General features: G+C 42.8%; 1 protein-coding gene and 1 pseudogene across 29 annotated transcripts in view; one reads left to right on the top strand and one right to left on the bottom strand.

Annotated features, from left to right (window-relative positions):
• Nucleotides 1-11,895, bottom strand: part of GGNBP2 (gametogenetin binding protein 2) — a 42,097-nt gene that overhangs the window by 5,204 nt on the left and 24,998 nt on the right. For 13 of the 29 annotated variants that reach the window (XM_051824691.2, XM_051824692.2, XM_051824689.2 and 10 more), the window contains 3 exons: nt 9,104-9,313; nt 7,875-8,049; nt 4,020-4,214 (listed from right to left, as the gene is read on the bottom strand). In XM_051824691.2, the coding sequence (XP_051680651.1) occupies nt 4,020-4,214; nt 7,875-8,049; nt 9,104-9,313 (580 nt within the window). The remainder of the gene's footprint in view (nt 1-4,019; nt 4,215-7,874; nt 8,050-9,103; nt 9,314-11,895) is intronic. The other 16 variants (XM_070061022.1, XM_051824699.2, XM_051824693.2 and 13 more) reach the window with 3 other exon arrangements.
• On the top strand, nt 12-517 carry LOC103351613 (signal recognition particle 19 kDa protein-like; annotated as a pseudogene).

Raw genomic sequence — 11,895 nt, 5'->3', positions numbered from 1 at the left:
ATTACTCCAACATGGATACCTACATAGTATTTTATGAAAAATGAATTAAGTCAGTCTGTCACTTTAAGGAAAACAATGAACAATTCTTGATGTCAATGATAAAATTTCAACTGTGAAACAATCAGAATTCTGAAAACCTGCGGTGCTTCTCACGGAGCCGCAGTGCATGTGTTTTTGTGGAGGTGGCCTGCAATGCCACACAGTCCCCAGCTGAGCAGGACAGGTTTATCTGCATCTACCCTGCGTACTTAAACAGTAAGACCATCGCGGAGGGTTACCCATGGGTAAGGCTGTTGAAATCCTACAGCTACAGAGATTCAAGATGTATGCTCAGCTGTTGGATTTAATGTATTTCTTGAGAAAAATAAAATGTACTCTAGAGAATGGAATCGTGACGTTCAATTCAGAGGCAGAGTCTGGGTCCAGCTCAAACAGGAAGATGGCAGCCTCTCTGTTGTGCAGTTCCCACCACTAAGTCCGTAATGCTGTATGCAGCAGAAATGATACCTAAACTGAAAACAAGGATTCAAAAAGCAGGAGCTGGGGATCCAAGTCTTCAACAAGGAGACAGAGTGAAAAAGGAAAAGGAAAGAAGTGACCTGGTCTGAGTTTGAGTATGTGATGCCACTGCAGGGACCATGAGTGGGAGCTTCTAATGTGTACTGCAGGGAACAAGTTTTTTGCCTGCCTCATTGAACTGAACTGTGAACATCAGTGCCTCCACCTTCATCATCAGACATGATGGTGAAATAAACATACATCGTTAAGTCTGTACCTAGTTTTTACACAGTATACAAGAAAGAATTTGTTTTGTCCTTCAGTGAAGATTTTTTGTAGAAAAAAGAACAGTTTTAAATGGATAATGGACTACACTATAAGTTACTTGAAATCCTATTTTTTTTTTTCTTTTTTTTTTTTTTTTTTTGACAGGCAGAGTGGACAGTGAGAGAGAGAGACAGAGAGAAAGGTCTTCCTTTGCCGTTGGTTCACCCTCCAATGGCCGCCACGGCCGGCGTGCTGCGGCCGGCGCACCGCGCTGATCCGATGGCAGGAGCCAGGAGCCAGGTGCTTTTCCTGGTCTCCCACGGGGTGCAGGGCCCAAGCACCTGGGCCATCCTCCACTGCACTCCCTGGCCACAGCAGAGGGCTGGCCTGGAAGAGGGGCAACCGGGACAGAATCCGGCGCCCCGACCGGGACTAGAACCCGGTGTGCCGGCGCCGCTAGGCGGAGGATTAGCCTAGTGAGCCGCGGCGCCGGCCTGAAATCCTATTTTCCTTTGTCCTCTATGTAAACATGTTTCAAACAGGTTTAGTAAGATTTGAAATAGACATTGTGTTCATCTTTCAAGTTAATGAATTAAAATTTTAAACTGGGGGAAAAAAAGCTGCATATGGCATGTGGAACCCAGAGCTTCCTAATCACTTCCAATCACTACTGATTAACAGTGATTATCTGATATTACATAATGAAGGTCAACATCTGAAAGACCTACATAATTCAGTGAGCCAGTATTTTTCAAACAAATTCCAATGCATGGTGTTACAAAATCATGCATGAGTAAAACATCTATTCAACACGCAATATAGTCCAATGGATTCTAACTTAACAAAATATGAAAAGGCCACCAATAAGTCTCAGATTTGACACTGAAATTAACCTTTCAGAAACTACCACTTGCTGTGGTATTAGAGAATATCCATACTATCTGAAAAGGTTTATGTTAAAATACTCCTGGGGTTAGCACTATGGCGTAGCAGGTAAAGCTGCTGCCTGTAGTGCCGGCATCCATATGGGTGCCGATTTGAGTCCTGGCTGCTCCACTTCCAATCCAGCTCTATGCTATGGCCTGAGAAAGCAGTAGAAGATGGCCCCAAGTCCTTGGGCCCCTGCACCTTCGTGGGAGACCCAGAATAAGCTCCTGGTTTCTGACTTCGGACCAGCGCAGCTCCACTGATTACAGCCATCTGGGCAGTGAACTAGCAGAACTAGAGAAAGGACCTCTTTCTCTCTCTCTCTCTAACTCTGACTTTAAAATAAATAAACCTTAAAAAAATACTCCTTCCTTCTTCCATGTATGTGTGAGAACAAACTCTTCATATGCTTCAGTCAAGCTAATAAACAGAAAGCAACTGAATGCAGAAACAGATTTTTTTTTTTTTTTTTTTTTTTTTTTTGGACAGGCAGAGTGGACAGTGAGAGAGAAAGACAGAGAGAAAGGTCTTCCTTTTGCCGTTGGTTCACCCTCCAATGGCCGCCGCGGCTGGTGCACCGCGCTGATCCGAAGCCAGGAGCCAGGTGCTTCTCCTGGTCTCCCATGGGGTGCAGGGCCCAAACACTTGGGCCATTCTCCACTGCACTCCCTGGCCACGAGAGAGCTGGCCTGGAAGAGGGGCAACCGGGACAGAATCCAGTGCCACGACCAGGACTAGAACCCGGTGTGCCAGCGCTGCAAGGCGGAGGATTAGCCTAGTGAGCCGCGGCACGAGCCAGAAACAGATTTAAGAAACCAATGATAAGGTTACTGTTAGAAGAAATCTGACTCCTTTTAAATCATGTATTAGATATTTGCAAAAGCACAGAATATTACCATTCTAACTTTTTAAAAATTACCTTTCAAAAAATGCTTACTCATATGGCTTTATTTTTCCAAAGTTTCTTCAGGGCCCACACTGTGGCATATCAGGTAAAGCCACCACCCGAGACATCAGTATCCCATATGAGAGCCAGTTCAAGTCCTGGCCGCTCCACTTCTTATCCAGCTCCCTGCTAAAGCCTAGGAAAGCAGTAGACCATGGCCCAGGTGCTTGGCCCCCTGCACCCATGTGGAAGACCTGGAAGAAACTCCTGGCTTCAGTATAGCCCAACCCTAGATGTTACAGCCATTTTAGGAGTGAACCGGCACAGAACACTCTTTGTCTCTCCTTCTCCTTCTCTGTAACTTTGCCTTTCAAGAAAATAAAATCTTTTTTAAAAAACATTTCTTGAAGTCAGCATTGTGTTGTAGCAGGTAAAGCCACCACCTGTGATGCTGGCATATATGGGTGCCAGTTTGAGACCCAGCTGTTCTACTTCTGATCCAGCTCTCTGCTAATGTGCTTGGGACAGCAGCAGAAGATGACTCAGCTGTTTGGGTCCTTGAACCCACATGGGAGACCCAGAAGAAGCTCCTGAATCCTGGCTTCAGCCTGGCCCAGGCCCAGCCATTGCAGTTATTTGGGGAGTGAACCAGCGGATGGAAGATCTCTCTCTCTGTCTCTTCCTCTCTCTGTGTATCTGTCTCAAATAAATAATCTTAAAAAAAATTCTCCATCTTAATTGATCTTTTCTTTTTAAAGATTTATTTTATTTATTTGAAAGACAGAGTTACAGAGAGGTAGAGACAGAGAGAGAGGTCTTTTATCCGCTAGTTCACTAACTAGATGGCCGCAACGGCCAGAGTTGCACTGATCCGAAGCCAGAAGCCAGGAGATTCTTTCTGATCTCCCATGCGGGTGCAGGGGCCCAAGCACCTGGGCCATCTTCTACTGCTTTCCCAGGCCACAGCAGAGAGCTGGATCAGAAGAGGAGCAGCTGGGACTAGAACCGGAGCCCATGTGGGATGCCAGCGCTTCAGGCCAGGGCTATAACCCACTGCACCACAGTGCTGGCCCCTCCATCTTAATTTGTAATATAATACTTATTAGGAAGTATAACCCAAATAAAAGTTCATTGGACACTGTAATTTTTAGGAACATAAAGAAATCCTGATGCAAATGTTTAGGTCACACACAGAACTTAACTTTCCACATTTTGACTTTGATCTAATAGTAGGTCAGATAACTACCCAGCATGTCCTTTACTAAAGCAAATACATAACATTAAAAATCCTGGCTTATGCAATTTATAGTGGGAAAAAAGCCAATATATAAACAGTAGAAGTTCATATCTGGAAAAGCAAAGTAAAAACATCCAAATGTAGCAAAAAGAAATATTTCCATCTAAAGCAACACATTTATGAGTTGTTATTAAGGAATACTACCTTCTCTTGGCTTACTTCCTTTTCATCTGCTGTTTGTAAGGGAGTAGGAATATCACACACACACTTATTTTTCCGTCTGTTCTTTCGTTTCTGGCGTTTCTTCTCTTGCTTGAGTTCTCTTACTCGTTCCTCCTCTGAAAATTCTTCACAAAGTTGTTCCAGTCGGCTAATACCCTGTACTTTTTCCACAGTCATCTATAAAAAAAACCCAGAGTGACTACTCATCCAAACTTAATTAATTTTTCCATAGAAATGCTCATTTGTCAAACTTACAATTTTGTCAGAGAAGCCAGAGTTTAAGTTTTAATATATTAAATGATACAGTATTAAAAATATACCAGAAAGTCAATATATATTGAGTACAACTAATCTCTATAGGACACACATACTTATATGTGCCCCTAATCCAAACTAGCAACATTCTAGTTTTAAAATTAGAATTTTAGGCCAGCACCGTGGCTCACTTGGCTAATCCTCCACCTGCGGCACCGGCACCCCGGGTTCTAGTCCCAGTTGGGGTGCCAGGTACTAGTTCCGGTTACTCCTCATCCAGTCCAGCTCTCTGCTGTGGCCTGGGAGGACAGTGGAGGATGGCCCAAAGTGCTTGGGTCCCTGCACCCGCATGGGAGACCAGAAGGAAGTACCCGGTTCCTGGCTTCAGAGTGGCGTAGCGTCGGCTGTAGCAGCCACTAAGGGAGTGAACCAACGGAAGGAAGACCTTTCTGTCTCTCTCTCACTGTCTGTAACAACTCTCTCTCTTTCTAATTCTGCCTTGCAAAAAAAACAAACAAAACAAAACAAAACAAAACAAAACAAAAACCCTAGAATTTAAAATAAACATTCATTCAGTAGCCGGCGCCGCGGCTCACTAGGCTAATCCTCTACCTAGCGGCGCCGGCACACCGGGTTCTAGTCCCGGTCGGGGCGCCGGATTCTGTCCCGGTTGCCCCTCTTCCAGGCCAGCTCTCTGCTGTGGCCAGGGAGTGCAGTGGAGGATGGCCCAGGTGCTTGGGCCCTGCACCCTGTGGGAGACCAGGAGAAGCACCTGGCTCCTGCCTTTGGATCAGCGTGGTGGTGCGCTGGCCACAGCACGCCAGCTGTGGCGGCCACTGGAGGGTGAACCAACAGCAAAAGGAAGACTTTTCTCTCTGTCTCTCTCACTGTCCACTCTGCCTATCAAAAAAAAAAAAAATTCATTCATCATATAATGATGAAGAATATTTAACCTGATTAGGTGACCTAATCTTTGAAGGCACAAAGAGAAAAGGAGATACCCGTTCATGAAGAACTAATACAAATCTCCTCAGACTCCCTACAACGGTGAGCTCAAAGTTCATTGATGAGGTTATAGAAACAGCTTTCAATCCATTCTCAAATGGAGGCCAATTAAAGGTATACAATCATGCCTTGTTATATAGAAAATATTCTCTAGCCAAATATCTATACAATATAACACAAGCACTAAAACCAGCATTAGCATTATAAACAGCCTTCAATGTGCTTCTTAAAAAGGTTTATTTTGAAAGAGTCAGAGACCGAAAGAGAGATGTTCCATCTGCTAGTTTATTACCTAGATGGCCACAATGGCCAACACCGGGCCAGGCAGAAGCCAGGCACTTTATCCACGTCTCCCAAGTAGGTGACAGGGGACCAGATTCTTGGCTGCTTTTTCCAGGCCATTAACAGGGAATTGGATTGGAAGTGGAGCAGCCAGGATACAACCAAGTGCCCATATGGGATGCTGGCATCCCAGGCAGCAGCTTAAACTACTATGCCACAACACCGGCCCCTTCAATGTGCTTCTAAAAACCTGTTCTATGGCATACAAAGAGCATTTACTTCATACTACTGGATATTGGCAGATAAAGAATCATTAAAGTCTTCTAATTTTGAGGCTTATTTTCTGGTTGTTTTTAACTGTCATGAAATATGTTTCATGAAGCATATTTCTCCTTTTTTCCATTTTATGTGAAAGGCAGACAGAAAGACACAGACGCACACACACACAAACCAGAGTGATCTTCCAGCCACTGGTTCAATCCCCAAATGTGTCTAACAGCCAGGGCTGCATCAGGCCAAGACCAGGAACTTGGAGCTTAATCTGAGTCTTCCATGTGGGTGGAAGGGAAGGGATCTAAGTACTTGAGCAATTAATTACCTGATGCCTATGAAGGTGAACATCAGCAAGAAGCTGGATTGGAAATGGAGGAGCCGAGACTCAAACCAGGCACTCCAATATTTGGCATGTAGGCATCCCAAGTAGCGACTCAACCACTGTGCTAAAATGCCTGCCATGAGCAGCATCTTTTTAATCAACAACTTGCTTTCTACTCTGAAAATCTCTAAAAACCAAGGCTGGAGAATAACAAGATTTAAACAAAAAATAAATAAATAAATAAAATAAAAAAAAATCCACAAACTTCTAAATCTCTGTTTCCTGTAACTCTATACAAAGTCATGAATCTACATTAATAGATCACAGCCTACTCAGGAACTCATGGCTTATATTAAGACTTGGTCCTGGGGCCGGCGCTTTGGTGCAGTGGGTTAACCCTCTGGCCTGAAGCGCTGGCATCCCATATGGGCACTAGTTTGAGACTCAGCCGCTCCACTTCCAATCCAGCTCTCTGCTATGGCCTGGGAAAGCAGTAGAAGATGGCCCAGGTCCTTGAGCCCCTGCACCTGCGTGGGAGACCCAGAAGAAGCTGCTGGCTTCGGATTGGCGTAGCTCCGGCCGTTGCAGCCATCTGGGGAGTGAACTAGCGGACAGAAGACCTCTCTCTCTGCCTCTCCTCTCTCTCTGTGTAACTTTGACTTTCAAATAAATATATACATCTTAAAAAAAAAAAAAAAAAAAAGACTCAGTCCAGGGATGTCCCCCTCCACGTCACTCTGGCTGAAGGTCCTTGATTCTAATAAATACTTTTAAATCTCAAATAAAAAAAAAACATTCAGTCCAATAACTTAACCAAGCAATCTACACATTTATTTATTTTCATTTTTAGTTGAGAAGTATAGGGACCAGCACTGTGGTGCAGTGGATAAAGTCACTGCCTGCAAAGTGGGCATCCCACATGAGTGCTGGTTCATGTCCCAGCTGCTCCACTTCTGATCCAGCTCTCTGCTATGGCGTGGGAAAGCAGTAGGAGATGACCCAAGTCTTTGGGCCCCTGCACCTGCGTGGAGACCAGGAAGAAGCTCTTGGCTCCTGGCTTTGGATTGGCGCAGCTCCAGCCATTACAGCCAATTGGGGAGTGAACTAGCAGATGGAAGACTCCTCTCTGTCTCTGGCTCTCCTCCTCTTTGTGTAACTCTAAGATTTTCAAATAAATCTTTAAAAAAAAAAAGAAAAGTATAGACAGACAGAGATTTTCCATCTGCTGGTTCATTCCTCCAATACCTCAACAGCCAGGTCTGGGCTAGCTAAAACCAGGGACCCAGAACACAACCCAATTCTCCCTTGTGGGTGACAGGGACTCAAGTACTTGTGCCTTCCAGGGCACACATCTGAGAATAATTTTTATTTTTAAAGATTTATTTACACACACACACACATCTTTCATATGCCAGTTCATTCCTCAGATGGCTCCAACAGCCAAGGGTGGCCCAGGCTGAAACCAGGAGCCAGGAATTTCTTCTGTGTCTCCCACATGGGCATAGGGGCCCAAGCACTTGTGCTATCTTCTGCCGCTCTCCCAGGCCATTGGCAGGGAGCTGGATGGGAAGTAGAGCTGCCGAGAACCAAATTTGCACCCATATGGGATTCTGGCATCACAGATGAGGTTTTACCCACTACATCACAACACTGGCCCCTGAGAGGCAATCTTGATAACTAAAACAGTCCAGCGCTCCTACCTCAAAACTCTTGCGTAAAGCATCAACACCAAGATAGAAAAGCATCTGCCATGTCTGCTCTTCTGCCCGTAGCTTTTGCCAGATTCGATGCAGTCTTTCATAAAGATGAATTCCCAAGCAGGTCAGAACTTCTTCTTGAGCTATATCTATTGTCTTAGCATGCCTTTCTCTTCGCCTTTAAGGAGAATAAATCACACATTAATTCCTAATATCCTTAAGTGAAAACAGTAAAAGATGTGCAACACATCTATCTATAAGTTCCGATTTTAAATATTCTCATCACCTATAGTAACTTCATGACAGTTACTACACTGACACCCAATTTAAACATAATATATATTATATATATATATATATATGCGCCATGCACACACATATATAACCAATGAGGAATACACATGCAAGTAGAATTTAGACCTAATACTGCTAAAAATAAGTAATTCAGGAACTGGGTCTAAAAAGATTAGCTTTAGGGCACAGAGAATGAACTCCTGTATGGGTCCAGCTCCTAGTAATTTCTTTCATCTTCCAGTTATCGCAAAATGCCTATTTAATTTCTTGTTTGGTTTGTTTGTTTTGACAGGAAATGGAAAAAGGCAAAGCCAAAATGATTCCGTCACAGACAAAAGCTTTCAGGCCAGTCTTTGCAAAGTGTTCACAGAACTCCAATAAGGGAAGTGGTTTTTGTATTTTAAAATGCTGGTCAGAAAGCAGGTACTCAAATGCAAGGTAACAGGGTGTTTTATTCTGTGAACAACTTTTTCTGATTTTATTTTCACAACCATGCCACAGGTGACATTTTAGGTTCTTTCATAATTTACAGTTCATGAATTACAATAAATAAAGCATTTCTAAATCCCATGCTGTGAAAACCTAACTTCTATGCAAAAAACACTGGTGTGAATAAAATGTAAATAAGGCACAGATAGATGGAAAAAAGCCCTTTTAATCATTTTCAAGTGAAAATGATAATCTGTAATAATGAATGCCAAAAAAAGCTTGCCTCCCTTCAAGCAAGAAGGAACAGAGGACTAAACCAAACACCCAAAAATAGTTGCTTCTTATTTTCACTCAATTAAATGCTTATCTTAAAATAAAAGCAAAATATTTACCAGCATACCTTAATTTATATGTATGTCAAATGTAGTGATGCAGGTGGTAATGGAAATAAACTTTCAGTAATAAAATGAAGCAAAGCGCTAGATAGCCCATTCTAGCAAACTACATACTCATACCCTCCTGCGAACTCTGGCTCGGCCCGACCCAGAAGATGTGCAATGAAGTCTGTTTCGCAGCAAACATGTATGTGTCGCTCATGTGGACAGCACCGCAAGCCTTCATAAAGTGCAGCACAGTAGCCCTTTTCCTTGCTGCAATCAAGTTCACCAATAAGGATATTGTATGCTCGGAGAACTTTATTTTTGCAGTCAGTGCAAAACCTGTTGAAAAGAAAAACCTGAAAATTAAAGAACTGGCTATATACAACAGTGCTTTAGATGACGGCATGCCCCTCCCACCTATGGCATTTTTTAAAAACCTCCATATACACATTAAAAACATATAAATTTAACATAAATACAAATTTAGGCAGTATGTGAATACAGATACACGTACATTTGCAAATGCTTTTTAAACCACAGAAGCACACTGACTGAAAGAGAGCTGCTGGTTCCAGACTTCAGCCTGGCCCAGCCACTGCGGCCGTTTGGGAAGTGAACCAAAGGATGGAAAATCTCTCTCTCCTTCTCACGCTCTCTCTCTCTCTTTAACTGCCTTTCAAGTGAATAAAAATAAATCTTTAAAAAAAAATATGTCTGGAGGCCAGTGCTGTGGCATAGTAGGTTAAGCCTCACCTGTAGCATTGGCATACCATATGGGCACCAGTTCGAGTCCCAGCTGCTCCACTTCCCATCTAGCTCTCTGTTAACTACCTGGGAAAGGAGTGGAAAATGGCTCAAGTGCCTGGGCCCCTGCACCAGTGCGGGAGACTGAGAAGAAGCTCTTGGCTCTAGATCGGCCCAACTCTGGCCACTGCTGACATTTGGAGTGAACCAGTGGAAGACCTCTCTCTCTCTCTCTCTCTCTCTCTAACTCTGCCTCTCAAATAAATAAATCTTTGGGGAAAAAAAAAAGTCTGCCTGCTTTTAAAAACAAATTTCATCACACCACTTTCCTCTTGTGCTTAGAATTTAAAAAATATATATTTTTAAATTTACTGATAATTCCCAAAACATGAAAGTCTTCCAAAACATTTTTCTATTTCTCAACACACAAACAAAATATAGGTAACACACAGAGAAATAGATATAAAGTAAACTGTATATCTTGAGGCAAAAATAGAGAGCATGTGAATGCACAAGAAGAAAAAATGTTCTTTTAGAAACCAAAAATTAACCACAAAGAAAAAAAATACAGTTTCAGTATCTTTGAACTCCTGAAACAAGGAAGAACTTGATCTGGTGAAATACCAGACTCACAACGTAGGTTAAACATTCCTACTATGAAAATATGAAATCCAAAGTGCTCCAAAACCCCAAACTTTTTGAGTGTTCAACACCACAGGCAGGAAACTGCACATCTGACCTTTAAGGGACAGGAGTACTACAAGAGTTGTGCAAAATTACCATCAAGCTCTGACTCCAATTCAAACTCCCTGCTCATGTGTACCCTGGAAGCAACAGATCATGGCCCAATACTGGATCCCAGCCACCCACATTGCAGACCCAGACTGAGTTTCTAGCTTCCGATTCAACCTGATCCATCCCAGCTATCGTGGGCATCTTGGAAGTGAACCAGCAAATCTGAATTTTCTTTCTCTGCCTCTAAATATAAAAAACTAATATACACAGAAATAAAAATTAACTCGAAATCAACTAAAGACCTAAATGTTAATACATGAAACTATAGGACTCCTAGAGGAAAACTTTATGATATAGAAAATAGGCAACAAACATATGAAAAGATGCTCAACATCAGTAATCACAGAAACACACATCAAAACCACGAGACATCACCTCCTCTCTGTTAGGACAGCCACTATCAAAACAGAAAATAACAAGCATTGGCAAAGATGTAGAGAAATTAGAACATTCCACACTGCTGGTGGGAATGTCAAATGGTACAGCTATAGAAACTGGTATGGAAGATTCTCACAGCAAAAATAAAACTACCAGGAAATGTGATATACAAACACATAACAGGACATTTTTCAGCTTTAAAAAACAGAAATCCTGTTGTATGTTACATCATAAATGAACCTTGGGTTACATCTTGCCAAACAAAATAAGCCACTGCAAAAATTCCAATACTATATCCACCAATATGATGTATCTAAAATAATCATGGGGTTAATGTTTTGGTTCACTGGGTTAAGCAAACACTTGGGACACCTGCATCTCATATCAAAGTGCCTGGGATGGAGTCCACTTCTGATCCAGCTCCCTATTAATGGATCTAAGAAGCCGCAGGTGATAGCCTAAGTCCTTGGGTTCCTGCCACCCATGTGGGAGACCTAGATGGAGTTCCTGACTCCTGTTTTCAGTCTGGCCCAGACTTGGCTGTTGTGGCCATTTGGGGAGTGAACTAGCACATGACAGATCTGATTCTCCTTCTTGCTCTGCCTTTCAAATAAATATTTTTTAAAAATTAAGGGGCAGGGGTTTGGTGTAGGAATTAAAATGCTGCTTAAGATGCCAATTCCCCTTCTGGAATGCCTGGGTTTGAGTGCTAGCCTTGCTCCCTATTCCAGCTTCCTGGGAATGCACACCCTGTGAGGCAGCAAGTGATGGCTCAAATACTTGAGTTCCTACGAACCACATGGGAAACCTAGGTTGAGTTACCAGCTCCTGGCATGGGACTGGCTCAGCTCAGCCCTGGCTATAGGGGGCATTTGGAAAGCTAAACAAACACGTAAGAAACTTCTGTCTCACCCTCTTTCAAATAAATAATTAAAAAAAGAGGGCAAAGGTATACTTTTTGTTCTTTTATCACAACAAAAAATAATACTAAGGAAAAGTCTCTC

This window comes from Oryctolagus cuniculus, chromosome 17, assembly GCF_964237555.1.
Source record: "Oryctolagus cuniculus chromosome 17, mOryCun1.1, whole genome shotgun sequence".
In the NCBI taxonomy this organism is placed as follows: domain Eukaryota; kingdom Metazoa; phylum Chordata; class Mammalia; order Lagomorpha; family Leporidae; genus Oryctolagus; species Oryctolagus cuniculus.
The sequence above is the reverse complement of the archived record's forward strand: the minus strand, read 5'-3'. Positions and strand labels throughout refer to the sequence as shown.